General features: G+C 62.5%; 1 protein-coding gene across 1 annotated transcript; it reads right to left on the bottom strand.

Annotated features, from left to right (window-relative positions):
- Positions 1 to 53: 53 nt before the first annotated feature.
- DDRGK1 (DDRGK domain containing 1) lies at positions 54 to 16,025 on the bottom strand. Its single transcript, XM_078592913.1, is given in 10 exon segments — positions 54 to 502; positions 504 to 553; positions 3,439 to 3,487; positions 3,942 to 3,998; positions 5,366 to 5,404; positions 5,909 to 6,031; positions 12,671 to 12,772; positions 13,186 to 13,304; positions 13,915 to 14,088; positions 15,600 to 16,025. Coding segments are annotated over 10 exon segments (1,023 nt in total). The 5' UTR covers positions 15,790 to 16,025; the 3' UTR covers positions 54 to 382.
- Positions 16,026 to 17,203: the final 1,178 nt, after the last annotated feature.

Raw genomic sequence — 17,203 nt, 5'->3', positions numbered from 1 at the left:
AGCAGCCGCCACGACTCGGTAACATGAGGGAGGCTCGGAGTCCAACACAAACATCATTATGATAATCTTTAATTCAATTTTACATTCATTACACTTTCTCTACCTTGCCCGACACGTGCATTCCGATTTACACATTCAACCGGTGGCGAGGGTTTGATTGTAAATTTTGATTCCTTTTTGGGGGAAACCCAAGGGTGCCCCAGAATGGGCAGGGCAGTACAAGCGACGCGAGCCGCAGCACAAGTGACGCGACCTGCAGTCCTTCCCAGCTCGCAAGGGCGCCCCCCCCCCCCCCCCGCTGGCCGCCAGCACGACCAGAGGGGGTCCCCGCCAAGCCGGCTGCCGCGGTGAACTAAGGAGCAGCTGCGGAGCGGAAGGGCTCTCAACCCAGGGCCTGCAGCAGGCTCTCGTTGGGCTGGAGCGAAACCAGCGTGCTGCTGGCAGACGCCAGCTCTGCGAGCGACACGCGGCCACGCTGCCGGATGAAGCGCGCCACAGAGTCCCATCTCCTCCTCCGTCACATAAATGAACTTTCCACGGTCATCTAGTACACCTGGGGTGGGGGAGGTGTGAGTGGGGGGGGGGGGGGTGCGTGTGAGTGGGGGGGGGGGGGTGAGTGGGGGGGGGGTGCGTGTGAGTGGGGGGGGGGGTGCGTGTGAGTGGGGGGGGGGGTGCGTGTGAGTGGGGGGGGGGTGCGTGTGAGTGGGGGGGGGGGGGTGCGTGTGAGGTGGGGGGGGGGGGGTGCGTGTGAGTGGGGGGGGGGGTGCGTGTGAGTGGGGGGGGGGGGTGGGGGGTGAGTGGGGGGGGGGGTGAGTGGGGGGGGGGTGAGTGGGGGGGGGGTGAGTGGGGGGGGGGGGTGAGTGGGGGGGGGGTGAGTGGGGGGGGGGGTGAGTGGGGGGGGGGGTGAGTGGGGGGGGGGGTGCGTGTGAGTGGGGGGGGGGGGTGGGGGGGGGGTGGGTGCGAGTGGGGGGGGGGGGGTGGGTGCGAGTGGGGGGGGGGGGGGTGCGTGCGAGTGGGGGGGGGGGGTGCGTGCGAGTGGGGGGGGGGGGGGGTGTGCGTGCGAGTGGGGGGGGGGGGGTGTGCGTGCGAGTGGGGGGGGGGGGGGGTGTGCGTGCGAGTGGGGGGGGGGGGGGGTGTGCGTGCGAGTGGGGGGGGGGGGGGGGGTGCGTGTGAGTGGGGGGGGGGGGTGAGTGGGGGGGGGTGCGTGTGAGTGGGGGGGGGGGTGCGTGTGAGTGGGGGGGGGGGGGTGCGTGTGAGTGGGGGGGGGGGGGGGTGCGTGTGAGTGGGGGGGGGGGGGGTGCGTGTGAGTGGGGGGGGGGGGGTGCGTGTGGGGGGGGGTGCGTGTGAGGGGGGTGCGTGTTGAGTGGGGGTGCGTGTGAGTGGGGGTGCGTGGGTGTGCGTGGGGGGGGGTGTGTGAGTGGGGGGGGGCGTGTGAGTGGGGGGGGCGTGTGAGTGGGGGGGGCGTGTGAGTGGGGGGGGGGCGTGTGAGTGGGGGGGGGGCGTGTGAGTGGGGGGGGTGTGAGTGGGGGGGGTGTGAGTGGGGGGGGGTGTGGTGTGAGTGGGGGGGGGGGTGTGAGTGGGGGGTGCGTGTGAGTGTGGGGGGGTGAGTGGGGGGGGGGGGTGCGTGTGAGTGGGGGGGGGGGGTGCGTGTGAGTGGGGGGGGGGGGGGTGCGTGTGAGTGGGGGGGGGGTGCGTGTGAGTGGGGGGGGGGGTGCGTGTGAGTGGGGGGGGGGGGGTGCGTGTGCGAGTGGGGGGGGGGGTGCGTGTGCGAGTGGGGGGGGGTGCGTGTGCGTGTGGGGGGGGGTGCGTGTGAGTGGGGGTGCGTTGTGAGTGGGGGTGCGTGGGTGTGCGTGGGGGGGGGCGTGTGAGTGGGGGGGGGGGGCGTGTGAGTGGGGGGGGGGTGTGTGAGTGGGGGGGGTGTGAGTGGGGGGGTTGCGTGTGAGTGGGGGGTGTGAGTGGGGGGGGCGTGTGAGTGGGGGGGGGCGTGCGAGTGGGGGGGGGTGTGCGAGTGGGGGGGTGTGCGAGTGGGGGGGGGTGTGTGAGTGGGGGGGGGGTGTGTGAGTGGGGGGGGTGTGTGAGTGGGGGGGGTGTGTGAGTGGGGGGGGTGTGTGAGTGGGGGGGGTGTGTGAGTCGGGGGGGGTGTGTGAGTCGGGGGGGGGGTGTGTGAGTGGGGGGGGGGTGTGCGAGTGGGGGGGGTGTGTGCGAGTGGGGGGGGGTGTGTGCGAGTGGGGGGGGTGTGTGCGAGTGGGGGGGGGGTGTGAGTGGGGGGGGGTGTGTGAGTGGGGGGGGGGTGTGTGAGGGGGGGGGGGTGTGTGAGGGGGGGGGGGTGTGTGAGGGGGGGGGGGGGTGTGAGTGGGGGGGGTGTGAGTGGGGGGGTGTGTGAGTGGGGGGGGTGTGTGCGTATGAGTGGGGGGGGGGTGTGTGAGTGGGGGGGGGGTGTGTGAGTGGGGGTGCGGTGTGAGTGGGGGTGCGTGTGAGTGGGGGTGCGTGTGAGTGGGGGTGCGTGTGAGTGGGGGTGCGTGTGAGTGGGGGTGCGTGTGAGTGGGGGGGGGTGTGAGTGGGGGGGGGTGTGTGGGGGGGGTGTGTGTGGGGTGCGTGGGGGGGGGGTGTGAGTGGGGGTGCGTGTGAGTGGGGGGGGTGTGTGTGGGGGGGGGTGTGTGTGGGGGTGCGTAGGGGGGGGGTGTGTGTGGGGGTGCGTGTGTGTGGGGGTGCGTGTGAGTGGGGGGGGGTGTGAGTGGAGGGGGGGGGTGTGAGTGGGGGGGGGGGTGTGTGAGTGGGGGGGGGTGTGTGAGGGGGGGGGGGTGTGTGAGGGGGGGGGGGGGTGTGAGTGGGGGGGGTGTGAGTGGGGGGGTGTGTGAGTGGGGGGGGTGTGTGCGTATGAGTGGGGGGGGGTGTGTGAGTGGGGGGGGGGGTGTGTGAGTGGGGGTGCGTGTGAGTGGGGGTGCGTGTGAGTGGGGGTGCGTGTGAGTGGGGGTGCGTGTGAGTGGGGGTGCGTGTGAGTGGGGGTGCGTGTGAGTGGGGGTGCGTGTGAGTGGGGGTGCGTGTGAGTGGGGGGGGGTGTGAGTGGGGGGGGTGTGTGGGGGGGGTGTGTGTGGGGGGTGCGTGGGGGGGGGTGTGAGTGGGGGTGCGTGTGAGTGGGGGGGGGTGTGTGGGGGGGGGTGTGTGTGGGGGTGCGTAGGGGGGGGGTGTGTGTGGGGGTGCGTGTGTGTGGGGGTGCGTGTGAGTGGAGGGGGGGGGTGTGAGTGGGGGGGGGGGTGTGAGTGGGGGGGGGGGGTGTGAGTGGGGGGGGGGGGTGTGAGTGGGGGGGGGGGGTGTGAGTGGAGGGGGGGGTGTGAGTGGAGGGGGGGGTGTGAAGGGGGGGGGTGTGTGGGGGGGTTGTGTGAGTGCTAGTGTGCTGTGTGTGTGTGCAGGGTCAAGGGTGAGTGGTGGTGCCCTCACCACTCAGGTTGCCGTCCGCCATGAGGTCCTGCACGCGGCTCACGGCGTCCTGCAGAGGCGGCACAGGCGGCACGGGCGCACGTGTCACTACTCACTGCTCCACTTACTCTACTCACTACTCCACTCCACTCACTACTCTACTCCACTAACTCACTATTCCACTCACTACACTACTCCACTCACTACTCGACTCACTGCTCGACTTACTCTACTCACTCCTCTACTCGCAAACACAGCTGCTGCTCTGCCGAATATTACTGCCACTACTCCCCACTGCTAACTACTACTACCCTCGAATACTCACTACTACTACTCACTACCATTAACCGCAAATGCTACTCACGACTACTATTCCCTGCCATTACTGTTCACGACTGCCACCACCACTTTGCTATTCGCCATGACCATTCACCACTCAACGCTCCTATTGGTTCACGTCCATTGTTCCCCGCTGCTATTCCCTGCTGCTGCGGCTGCGGCTGCGGCTGCTGCTGGGCTCTCACCTGTGTCCTCATGGCGAAGTGCGACGCCAGGTCCTCCATGAGCACCACCTTGGACGCCTGCAGGTAACACACGTAACACACACACAGGCATCCACACATGAAGGTGTGGCGCGTGTCACGTGGCGCGTGTCACGTGGTGTAGCGTGTGGCCGTGTGAACGGAGTGCAGTGTGCGGGAGGGTCCAAGGTAAACTGCCTTGGCAGGGCACGACTGCTCGGGTCGTGTGGTGGGCTCGGGTCGTGTGGTGGACTCGGGTAGTGCGGTGGACTCGGGTCGTGTGGTGGACTCGGGTCGTGTGGTGGGCTCGGGTCGTGTGGTGGACTCGGGTCGTGTGGTGGGCTCGGGTCGTGTGGTGGACTCGGGTCGTGTGGTGGGCTCGGGTCGTGTGGTGGGCTCGGGTCGTGTGGTGGACTCGGGTCGTGTGGTGGACTCGGGTCGTGTGGTGGGCTCGGGTCGTGTGGTGGACTCGGGTCGTGTGGTGGACTCGGGTCGTGTGGTGGACTCGGGTCGTGTGGTGGGCTCGGGTCGTGTGGTGGACTCGGGTCGTGTGGTGGGCTCGGGTCGTGTGGTGGACTCGGGTCGTGTGGTGGACTCGGGTCGTGTGGTGGGCTCGGGTCGTGTGGTGGGCTCGGGTCGTGTGGTGGGCTCGGGTCGTGTGGTGGGCTCGGGTCGTGTGGTGGACTCGGGTCGTGTGGTGGACTCGGGTCGTGTGGTGGACTCGGGTCGTGTGGTGGGCTCGGGTCGTGTGGTGGGCTCGGGTCGTGTGGTGGGCTCGGGTAGTGTGGTGGGCTCCGGTAGTGCGGTGGACTCCGCTGGTGCGTGACGCCGACGGGATGTCACCGAGTGCCTGACGGAGAAAACTGAAGACCCAGGCTGCTGCAGTGTCGTCACAGCCTATGGAATTCAGTTCTCACCGCCCGGCACCCTCTCCACCCAGAGACACGCGTACGTATGCGTGTGTCTTTGTGTGTGACAGTGTGTGTGTATGAAAGCCTTCGATACTTCACGTGGCCTCAAAGTGCACCTGGCCTGGCACAGGCGCCGTGGTGATGTCACCGTCACTTAGTGGCGAATGGCGGGTGTGTTGGTATTGGAGCGGTCATGTAGTGGTTGGCGCGCTGCGCTACGAACCTGGCGACCCGAGTTTGATTCCCGCTCACGGCCAACACCAGTTACAATTATCTGAACCGATCCTGGCCTTCCCTTAAGTCGACTCGGCCTCAAATGAGTATCTAGTGCGGTATGTAAACATCGCCCACTCAGAAGACAAAGTTGTAGCAACCCACCCCCTTGTGTGCTGTGCTGCCCTTTATAGGTGCTCGCTAACAGCACTTGACTCAAAAGTCTATTAAGGCTACACAGGAATCTTTGTCTTGTGTATGTGTGTGATCGTATCGGTGTGTGCATGTGTCTGAGTCCATCACCTTGATGAAGTCGATGAATTCCTGCAGCTGGTTCTGGGACTGTTGAGACACGCACAGCACAACCGTGATGCGTGCGCCGCTCACTCACTCTCTCCATCACTCACTTGCTAACTCACACACTCATGCACTCATTCTCTCGCTCGCTCTATCAATTGCTCACTCCGCTACTCGCTAGCACTAAAACTGTTCATCGCCTCTGCTCTCCCTCCACCAGCATGTAGTGCTGAGACCCACCGCTAAAAGAGCACACCACCGCCTCTAGCCTGCGTCCCCTGTATACGGGGCACACTCCCCACAGCACGCGCGACCGACACACACGGCCACGCGGACTCACCACTGCTAATGCAGCCCGTGCACTACCAGGCTCACCGATTACGTATGGTGTGAAAGAAGTTCCACACGCATCACTGCTAACAAAGCACGTGCTACGAGGCTCACTGCTGAAGCAGCCTCTTTTCAACACACACGGCGCACAACCAGTAAACCACCAGCCCAGCAGTCCACCCCCCCACCCCCCCACTGTGATCCGGCGTGACCTCTCACCTCCTGCTCGGTGGCCTCATCCAGCATGCCCTCCTCTTCCACCACGAAGGCCGCCCTCAGCTTCAGGTACTCCTCCTGCTCGCGCCTCTCCTCCTCCTCCTTGGCCCGGAGCTCCTCCACGGCCTGCGAGCGGCACACGGCACGACGGCCCCGTCACCCTCCCGTCCATCGCGCGCTCTCGTCAGCCCCCCGATAGGGGGATCCGCCGGTCTCTGCCCCGCCGTGCCGCACCCCCCCACCTCCCCCCGCTCCCTGGACGCACGGCGGCGTCCGCTACGCGAGAAGGACGCGGCAGTGGACGGAGCGCATCGTCGCGGGGAGAGCCGGGCCGCAGCCGGGCCGCAGCCGGGCCTCGCCTGTCCACCACGTTCCTCGTGTGTCCCTCGCTCTGTTCTACCTCGGGGAGGGGGCGACGCGGCCCGAGACTCGAGCGCACGGCCACTTCCTCGTTCGTCCGGTTGCGACCATCCCGATGCCCGCATGCACCGCCTCGGTGATCATCACAACGCGGTGGCGGCGGGCGGCAGCCAGACCCTGGGGTTTTATCGAGGTCCTCGATTTGCATAGCAGGCAGAGGGGGGGGGGCCGGTGGGGAACTAAAAAAATTCCCTAAAGCAACGCCCACTTCCCCCCCCACCCCTATCCCCCTCCCCCACCCCCTATCTCCTACACTCCTCTTCTACAATTGACAAAACCCACCGACCCCTCCCCCTCAATCCACCCACGTACTTCCTGGAATGGTATGGTGGGGGGAGATCACATGAGGGGAACGGGGCTGCTTAACCAATGGGGGGGGGGGCTGTCCACCACGATTGCAATTAGCCACCCCCCCCCCCCCACATCGTGGGGCGCTGTGAGGTTGTGGTCGTGGCGGCAGAGGGCAGTGCGGGAAAAACCCCCGCCCCTTAGCTGCCCCCACACACCGACTGGCGTGGTGAAGTATGGACAAACATCCCTCGCAAGGCATGGAGGAGGAAGTGGATAGGCCCCCCATCCCTGTGTGCGTGGCCTGGCCGTGGCCTGAACGTGGCCTGGCCGTGGCCTGGCCGTGGCCTGGCCGTGGCCTGGCCGTGGCCTGGCCGTGGCCTGGTCGTGGCCTGGCCGTGGCCTGGCCTGGCCGTGGCCTGGCCGTGGCCTGGCCGTGGCCTGGCCGTGGCCTGAACGTGGCCTGGCCGTGGCCTGGCCGTGGCCTGGCCGTGGCCTGGCCGTGGCCTGGCCTGGCCGTGGCCTGGCCGTGGCCTGGCCTGGCCGTGGCCTGGCCGTGGCCTGGCCGTGGCCTGGTCGTGGCCTGGCCGTGGCCTGGCCTGGCCGTGGCCTGGCCGTGGCCTGGCCGTGGCCTGGCCGTGGCCTGAACGTGGCCTGGCCGTGGCCTGGCCGTGGCCTGGCCGTGGCCTGGCCGTGGCCTGAACGTGGCCTGGTCGTGGCCTGGCCTGGTCGTGGCCTGGCCGTGGCCTGGTCGTGGCCTGGCCTGGCCGTGGCCTGGCCGTGGCCGGGGCGTCAGGTGAACCAAGGTGCTGGCACACCTGGGGCTCGGTGGTCACGATGCGAGTGTGGGGGGGGGGCAAGGTGACCTCACGCAGGGGTCACAGTGGGACGGCGGGTGGGGGCAGCTGGGACCTCGTTACGGTGCCCCGAGCGACTTCCACTTTCTGTTCACGAGGCGGTGCCGCGGGTGCCGCCACGGCGAGGGGCACGGAGGGGGCCCCTCGTGCGTGGGGAGTTATTTTGAAAAACGGGAAACTTGGCCGATTATTATAAAACCACGGCCGCTGTTATTTCGTTTTTGTTCAGTTTTTTTTCTTTCTTGAGGCCAACTGTGAGTTTCTGGGAAACGAGGAGAGGGTTTCTCGTCAGTCTGCGTTGTGCAACCACGAGCGGCAAAACCCCACGCACAGCCGCGACGAGCACAGCCGCGCCGCTACGACCGCCGGAGCGTGCGAACAGCGCAAGCACCACGGGACACACCATGGATACACAACCACACACAACCGCAATGGGCACAACCACACGCAGAGCAACAAGCACACACGCACATCCCGCCCCTCCACACGCCAGGATAAATAAAGATTCTCATTCTGACCACCACCACCACCACCACACAACAGCGTCCAACACACCTCCTGTGCAGACACAACCACGGTCACGCAACGTGCACCAACTAAAAAGAGACCCAACACGAACACACAAACATCACGACCACACACAACCTCTACAAGCACAACCACAGCAACCGCCAATAAGATAAAGATCCCCTGTATAGCCTGACCAGACTTTTAGGGCAAGTGTGACAACACAACAACAACAACCACCATTCACCACTAAGTGGCGGTGACAACACTACGGCGCCTGTGCTAGGCTATGTGCACACACCCACACACAATCATACATTCACGTACAACCACACGCACCACCACCAAGCACACAACCTCAAACACACGCCCAAAAAGACACCCCGTGTAGTCTTCACAGACTGTTGGGGCAAGTGCTGTTAGCGAGCGCCCGTGAGAGCCGGCACGGCACACGAGGGCGCGGGTGTCCAGCACCACATCCGCCCGCCTTTGTCTCCCTAGGGCCGAGTATACACACCGCTGCAGCTACTAATTTAAGGCTCAATCGATCTAAGGGAGGCCCAAAACCGGTTCGGACATTCATCACTGTGAGCGGGAATCGAACTCGGGATACCGGGTTCGTAGCGCGGCGCGGTAACCGCCGCGCCACCGCTCCGCATGCCAAGGTACACGTCACACCAAACGTGGCTCCGCCATGAATTTGGCCAAACCCCACCCCACCCCACGTGGGAGCGCTGCAGGTGCGGGGGGCTGCCGCTGGCGACGGAAGCGCTGCTGTGGGCGGCAGGGCCGAGCTCGCTCGCTCCCATCAACCCGAAACCCCGCGATTGCAGAAGTGAAGAGTGCGCGAGTAAGCGCCAGCGGGCAACGCTCGGCCACAAGCGAGAAGCTGTGGGCACCAGCTTTGCCGGGATCAGCACAATGCCCGCGGATGGGGGGAGAGAGGAGGGGGGGGGGGGCAACGGCCCAGCTGTACGCCACGACGGCGCTGCACTTGTTTTTCCTAAAGCGCGTCCCGCCGTGTGTCCCGCGGCGCTTCGCCCGCTCGGATCGATTCTAGCGCTGGCCGGGATCGTGAAGGGCACCGCGTGTGTGCGTGCGTACGGGTGTGCGCGTCGGTATGGGTGCGAGCGCAAATGTATTATTTTAAAATTATAGATCGAGGGTCCATGCAGTGCGAGCTGAACTTGCGAGGCACAAACACGACGTGGGAAAGAGACCGGGATTCTGAACCGGAGTGCCTGGGATCTAGAGGAGACCTGGGGTGTTGAGGCTCTGATGGTTCGACCAAGGCTGTTAGTCGGGCCTCTAAACAATTCACCGATTCGTAACGCAGAGACACACACCTACACTCAAGATACGCCCACGCACGCACATGCACGTAAGAAGCTATTTTTAAAAAAAATATGCAAATTAAATCCAAATGATTTCTGCTCAATGAAGCATACATGGAGGTCTTTAGTAAGGAGATCTGTAGTGAGGAGGACTGTGAGGAGGTCTGTGGGGAGGAGGTCTGTGGCGGATTAGACATTCAGTGCCTCATCGGCAGAGTCAAGCTGGGCTCGACAATTCTGTACAAGGGCCGTCTCTGTTGATGAGAGGTGCCCACGGCACTGGCTTCCCTACTCGAGGTCACCGTCCCCACCGGCTCGCTCCCCACCGCACGCACGCACGCACAGATTAACACAGCCCCGCCGTACCGCTAACGCTCCCCCGTCGTGTGCCGTCGCCGAAATATGGATGTGCCTCTCCCAGTCGCGCGTGCTCTCGACTCCCTGCACCTGTTAAAGTCCAGGCTCGAGGCCTTGCTCCTCCCCCCTACCTGCGAGAGACGCCTCTCTACAACATAGAACTAACTGGACAGGTTTGTTTTGTTTAACCAGGAGTGAACTCAAGGAACCAGGATAGAGTCTCATTTGCAAGTGTGAGTGAGTGGGCGAGTGTGTTGTGACCTGCACTGTGCTGAGCGGGTGAGTGAGTGAGTGGGTGAATCGGTGAGTGTGTTGTTGCGACATGCAGTGTCGTGAGTGGGTGAATGAGCGAGTGGGTGAGTGTGCGTGTTGTTTTGACCTACAGTGTAGTGAGTAGATGAGTAAACTAGTGTGTTGTTGTGACCTGCAGTGTGGTGAGTGGGGAAGTAAGTGAGCGGGTGAGCGAGCGGGTGAGTTTTTTGTTGAGCCCTGGAGTGTGGTGGTGGTTGAACAGTGTAGAGGACGTGAAGCAGTGCGTCTGGTGTTCACTCCGATTCACGTGATGCGCATGTCACGCTGAGCGGCGTTTCGTGATTCTGCCAGGTGTAGTAGATACTATATATGAATAAACTCTGTAAGCTGTAATTGTGTGGGATCGACGATACGGCAACGTCATGAGTCGAAGCGATTTCCTTCTCACACGAGCCTGGAGGCGGTGTGCATCTTCCTGTTTATAGCCCCGCACGGCCAGCGGTGGACATTCTACATTCCTGTGGCGGCCATCCATCGGAGAACCACTGTTCTTACTCAATCGATGAACTCGGCAAGGGAGGGATGATGATGATGATGGGCCGAGTCGACACCCCCACCCCAAACCTGGAGTCGAACTCACGGCGACGCCCAGCCGCGAGGAGCCGCTCACGACGATGCCGCGAGGCCTCACGACGGATCGCGACGGGAGCGCGACGCCGAGCCGCGAGGCCTCGCGACGGAGCGCGACGGGAGCACGACGGTAGAATCGCGCGTGACTTTCTCTCAGATGTATTTTTGTCGTCAAAGTCCACAAGCGGACGGCGAAAAAGCCCCACGCGCCCCGCCACTTCCTCTAAGTGGACGCTGCCGGGAAATCGGATCGTGGCATTGAACCTTCGGTGTCCTGGAAAAGCTCGATCGCCCGCCGTGTTGCTAAACATGCGAGCAACACGGCGGGCGATCGAGCAGCAACTAATATGTGTAAACACATTAGTTGCTGCGGCGCCATATTATTAACATTCCTTCCCTTTATTAATTCTAACCTTACTCCCTCCCTTTGATACTGCTAATCCTGCATAATGCATGGGCATAATGACTTTAAACCCCTCACCAAACCTCCTACGCATTTCACAAGTAGTACTAATCGCATATCTGCATTTCCCATAAATATGCTAAATTCCTCTTGATATGCAAATTATTTTGTCAAGACGCTCTCCGCCCCTCCATCCCGGCATAAATAGTCGCTCCAAGCCTGGAGCGTGCCATTCAGACTCTGTCTACTTGACAGACCTGTTCTCCACCTGAAGACGGCTGATTGCGTTGTGGCCGAAACGTCGTGAGAATTATTTTATAATGTTTTATTTTTATTATTTTCCTTCTACGTGACTTTACCGAAAGAACCAAGAAGATGCGTATGTCAATCGACGGCCTCGTTACGAACGCACGACGTGTCCTCGGGCACGCCCGCACGTGGACAAGTCGGCGCGATGTGAGAAGACGCTCCCGGCACGCCGAGTGACACCTCGGACATCGCGCCGGGCTACACGCGGAATGCGGCTATTGTGTCGTTTAGGGATATCGTGTAGTTTATTTGGGGATATTGTGTCATTAATTAGGGATACTGTGTAGTTTATTCACAGATGGCCGCACGATTCATTGTTAGGAGTATTCTAGTAAAGGACGGTAAAAGTTACCTTCATATTTAAATTGTAAGGGGCTGCCGCCAAACACGAGAAACATGGCAAACTTTGCGGTGGCCACACGGCACGATCGTGGGATGGCGCCAATTTTTAGAGCGGCAGTTTTAAACGGCTTGGACGGCTGTGTGACGGCCGTTGCTGTTGATCTATGTGGAGGGGTCCTGTGTAACTTCCCACTGCGGTTTGAGGCTCCATTACAAACCCGTTACAGTCTCTGCCCGTGTGTTGGAACGGCCTGGACACCGCTTGCAACGGTGCCCATGCCATTAACTGACACAAGCATTTATGCTTTCATCCACTTAGCCGCCTATTCTTTCCACACACGCGCTGCTACGGAGAGACACTACACCAAAAAACACATGCGATTCTTCTGTGTTGGCAGTGGTGCACGATGCACACAAAAAAAACTTAACACATTCGTCACGAACAGTGTGGTCCATAACAGAAACAAGATAACCGAAGTTTTGTGAGATGGCCCTTCTTCATCTCTGACATATCCCGGCAAGCCAAAACTCCCGGCAGGCCACCACCAGAGGCTCTGTGGGCCGACAGTTCAACAACCGCGTTCTGTACCAACGCCGACACCCGTACGTCGAACATCGCTCTCGTATTAAGAGCCGGTGGAGAAAGTGCCGTCCTCTACCGTGTGCAGACCAGAGGTCACTCGAAGGCAGCTCTGCGACATCTGCTTCCATGGGCCGTTCTCTAACATTGGCAGGAAATAGAAATATTTTTTGGTAACGAAAGACGCTGACACCGCCAGACAGAGCCGCCCCTAGGGTACGACGAATTGGGGCGACCACCCCGGGCCCTGCGCTTCGGGGGGCCCCGCGCTTCGACGTCACGCTGTCAGATGTAATACTTCTGGTTTGGTATAAAGGAATCTGATGGAGGGCCCATACAGTGGGATTTTACCCGGGCCCCGCACCACCACCCCGTAGACGGCCCTGCCGCCAGACGCTCGCGCCTCGTCCGTCTGCGGTCCATCTCGTCGTGAGCGAACCAACGAATGCGGGCGAGCAGTAGTCACTCGGGCGAGCAGACACTCACCTGCCGCTCCTCACTGTCACGCTCCCGCGCCTCCTCCTTCTTGCGCTGCTCGTCTCGCGCCGCCTCCATTCGCCGGCGTTCCTCCCTATCTGCCTCCTCCGCCTGACGGAGACACACACAAACATGTATGCACACACGTGCACACAAGCATGCGCACATGTGCAAAATGCACGGGCATGCACACATGCCTGCACACATGCCTACACAAAGACAACCACTCCCCCGCGTGGTAGCCGCTACACTACCGTTCCCCACACACGTGTATACAAGCACATGGGGACACACACACGCGTGCATCCGCCCATGTGTACGCATATAGAAGTGAGACAGGAGGAGAGAGGTAGGAGGGCACAGCGAGGGTGGTAAAGTGAGATGAGAGGGAAGCAGAGGGAGACGAGAGGGAGAGGGGAGTAGAGGGAGGGGAGAGGAGATTACAGTGAGACGAGATGGGAGTAGCGGCAGATGAGATGGGAGTAGGGGGAGGTGAGAGGGAGGTGAGAAGGGAGGAGGTTCACCTCTCTCTGCGACTTCTTCTCCTGCTTCATCTGCAGCTTGCGCTGCTTCTTGGCTCCCATCTTGCCCCCGCCCACCTCCTCCTCCTCCGAGTCACCGGAGTCCCCCTCCCACTCGGCACCTGCGCACGACGCCCGCAAAGAGTTGCCGGGCACAGGCCCAAAACGTCACGGAGCCAGCAACAATCAGCACCATTGACGTTGTTATAAACAAGAGTGGAATTGAGCAAGGTTATTTATTATTAGAGCTTGAGGTAAAGAGCCGATGGGAGGGAATTTCGAAGTGGAGCAGTGCGAGGGGAGATGCAGGGAGAGGAGTGAGGTGGCCTGCAGTGTTGTGAGTGGCTGACTGAAAGGATGCATGAGCGAGTCAGTGAATGGGTGATAGTGGTGTCTGAACGAGAGAGGGTGAGCGGGTGGATAAATGAATACGTGGGCGATTGAGAGTTTTACTGAGTGGGTGAGTGAGTGAGCGAGTGGGTTGTTGTGACCTAAAATACGGTGGTCAGGTGGGCGAGAGAGTGGGCGAGAGAGTGGGCGATTGATCAAGTGGGCGAGTGGGAGAGTGAGTTGTTGTGACCCGCAGTGTGGAGGTGGAGGAACACGGTGTGGATGAGACGAAACAGTCGAGTCTGGTCGACCGAGTCCCTTCACATGTGGTGGCGGAATCAGTGAGTGGAGGGTCCGACAGGCGAGTGGCCGATGAAGGCGCGAGCGGGCGGCAGCGCTCACCGCCCTCCTCATCCCTGTGCATCAGCTGCTGCTGCTGCGCCAGTCTCTGAGCGTCGCGCCGGTGCCGAAGGTTGCGGACTCGACGCGGCTCCCCCGGCGCCCGCTCTTCGTTGGCCGCGGCGCGGGGTCTGGTGGCGGCCGCCAGCGGCGGCACTTGTGCCGCATCGTCAAGCTCTGCGGCGCCACGGCACGGGGCGGGGGGGGGCGGTGGTCAGCGGATTAATACAGAATCACCAAGAGAGGAGGGCGGCTGACTCTCTCCTGTCCAGGAAAAAAAAAACCCATCATCATAACAGCACGATAGCGCAAGCTATAACACGTAATTGTCAAATAACACAGAGAAAGGTGTAAATAAAAACACGGCCATTTGTGCATTCTGCAAACAAACATCAGCATTTCATGAACAAATGCATTGTGGTCAACTTGTCTGAAATCGCCATCGAAATAAACGTCAGAGAATGTGGCTGACAGCAGCAATGACGCTGCGACAGACCCCCCCCCTCCCGACCGGTTTCATCCTTAAAACGACTCGTCAGCACGGCCGAGTGACCAATGCTTCTTCACTGCCGTGAAGTCTGCCTACGGGAACCATCTCTCTCTCTCTGTGAAGTCCCCATCCCCACACTACTGCGCCCCATTGCATTGGCCAATGCCACAAGCTCTCGCATCTCTAAACCACGGACGTGGCAGGCCACGGCCACTGCGGCCACTGACGCGCGTCAACACGTGGCCCCCTGAGGCCCATCAGGCCCCCCCCCCCCCCCCCTGTGCGTGCCCAGCTACTGACGGTCCCCTGGAACCAAGTCCAGAGTCGTCCGTGGACATCCCCACACTGCGCTCACTTCGGCTGGCGGTCGCCGCTCGAAGCGGACTGCGACCCTCCGTGCTCGGTGCATCAAACACATCGCGCGAGACGGCGGGGTAGGTCAGCGAGAGCAGGCTATGCGAACGCGTCTGGCGCGACGCGTGGATACCCACAGACCCCCATGAACCCCTCGGGCCCACGTGGTCCCCTGACCCCCGCGCACTGCTCTGAACCCCTCGGGCCCACGTGATATTGATCGCCAATCGTCCCCCTGTGTGCCACCCGGTGGGTCGCGATGTCACCGAGTGTCCATATCGAACCCTCAGCGAACCCAGTGGATCACTGCGGTCCCTATGGGGTTCTCAAGGCCCCGTGGGTCCCTGCGGGTCCCTTACGAACCCTACGGGTCCCTGTGTCTCTCTGGGGGTCCATGTGTCTCTCTGGGAGTCCCTGTGTCTATCTGGGGGTCCCTGTGTCTCTCTGGGGGTCCCCGTGTCTCTCTGGGGGTCCCCGTGTCTCTCTGGGGGTCCCCGTGTCTCTCCGGGGGTCCCCGTGTCTCTCTGGGGGTCCCCGTGTCTCTCCTGGGGTCCCCGTGTCTCTCTGGGGGTCCCTGTGTCTCTCTGGGGGTCCCTGTGTTTCTCTGGGGGTCCCTGTGTTTCTCTGGGGGTCCCTGTGTCTCTCTGGGGGTCCCTGTGTCTCTCTGGGGGTCCCCGCTAAGTCCCGCGGGTCCCCCGTTACTGTACGGTACTGTAACATCCCACATTGAACTCGGTGGTTCACTGCGGCTCCTCCCGAGTCTCTGCAGGGCAGGGCCCCTGTGCACACCCGCGATGACCCCGGGCGTGATGACCCCGGCGTGATGACCCCGTGGTGCCCTCACCGGGCCCTCGGGCACGCCGCTGCCACCGCAGCAGCAGCAGCAGCAGGAGGAGGAGCAGCAACGAGCCGACGGGCAGCGCCACCCACAGCGACAGCGCCTCCATGTCGAGCCCCGCGCGCCAGTCACGTGGCCCCGGCTCTGACGGTGCATCCGGCGGAAACGGAAGTCGCGATGCGCTAATTAGCGTCATTACCGCGCTGGGAACACGTGGGATTGTTTACCGCATCACAGGGGTCGTGTGTGCGCCCGCGTGATACTCGGGGTCTATTAAAGCACCTTGGCTGTGTCGGATGGTGGCGGGCTTCTAACGCCGCATTTATCTATTTACGCGATCTAACACACACAGGAACCTGACCTGTGTTATGGGCGAGATTGGTCGCGAAAGCCGGCGTGTCCAACGTGAAACACTTTGTGATAATTATCGCACGCGATGAAGGCGCAGCCCTGCAATGCCACTGCTCCACCGCCAGAGGGCGCTCTGTGGAGGGCGGGCGGGTGGCGGTCACCCCCCCACCCACCTGACCCCCACCTCCGCTGCTCCTGACAGAGGTTCGCGGTTCGAACCGTCCAGTCCGCCCTGGTCACTGCTGCTGCGTGGTATTGATCAACACGTACTGCGCGCCGTCTCCTGCACGGTCCACGCTCAAGACCCCGCGACGTCGTTCGGAACGCGCAGGGGGTCGTGTGCCCGCGTCACGGTCCAAATTCGACAAAATCCCCCCCCGCCCCAGACAAAAATACCCGCAGATGACTTGAGTTGGCGTCACACGAAGCAACGTCGCCCCCTGCCGGGTGCCTACGACGCGTCTGTGAAGCACAGCGCTGCTGGTCCTGCGACGCCCTCGCCGCCAATGTTGACGCCGGCTGCGGAGTTGGTCTCAGCGAGAGACCAGCCTGAACAAGCAGCTGGAATCCTACTTCTCGCGAGAGAACCTGGCACACGACCTGTACCCGGTGTCCCAAATGGACAGTGACCGGTATGTCCCCATCTGGACCATTGCCAACTTTAACCAAGTCAAGCGGCTCACCTCCGACCTGCAACTCATCGTAGGCACACTCAAGTCATTCTCAGCGAGACCAACTCCGTTACCACCGAGCGGGTCTCAGGGAGTCTCGGCGACGCTGCGGCCAGCAGCTCCCGCAGGCGACTTCGATACCGTGACGGTGGCGGCCCGTGACCGCCGCGTCCCCCCAGCACAGCAAAGGCGCCCGCGCGGTTGGCACCCGACTGTGCTTTAGCGGACAGCTGGTCGCGATGATGAGCGCATGGACGTGCCGTTGTCTGTGGCGTTAAGCCGGGGACAGGGGGACCGAGGGGTCCCGGGTGGTCATTGACCCGTCGTGGGAGCGTCATCCTCGCGGTTCTGACCGCTCGCTCTCCACGGGAGCCGGAACCTCAGCGATGCCGTGACAGCTGCCTGACGAGGGCTGCCATTTCAAGTCGACACATTCCACGTCGCCATTCGGAGAGTGGCCCTCACATCTTTGCCTGTGTAGCGGCATCATCGCGGTGATCCCCAGGGTCAGGGTTCGGGCCATACCCCGCCACGTGGCGAGCCACGCCGTCTGTCGGAACCTCCGGGATCGGGAGGCCGAACTGACCC

The sequence above is a fragment of the Lampetra planeri genome, chromosome 4 (assembly GCF_965212315.1).
Source record: "Lampetra planeri chromosome 4, kcLamPlan1.2.h2, whole genome shotgun sequence".
In the NCBI taxonomy this organism is placed as follows: domain Eukaryota; kingdom Metazoa; phylum Chordata; class Hyperoartia; order Petromyzontiformes; family Petromyzontidae; genus Lampetra; species Lampetra planeri.
The sequence above is the reverse complement of the archived record's forward strand: the minus strand, read 5'-3'. Positions and strand labels throughout refer to the sequence as shown.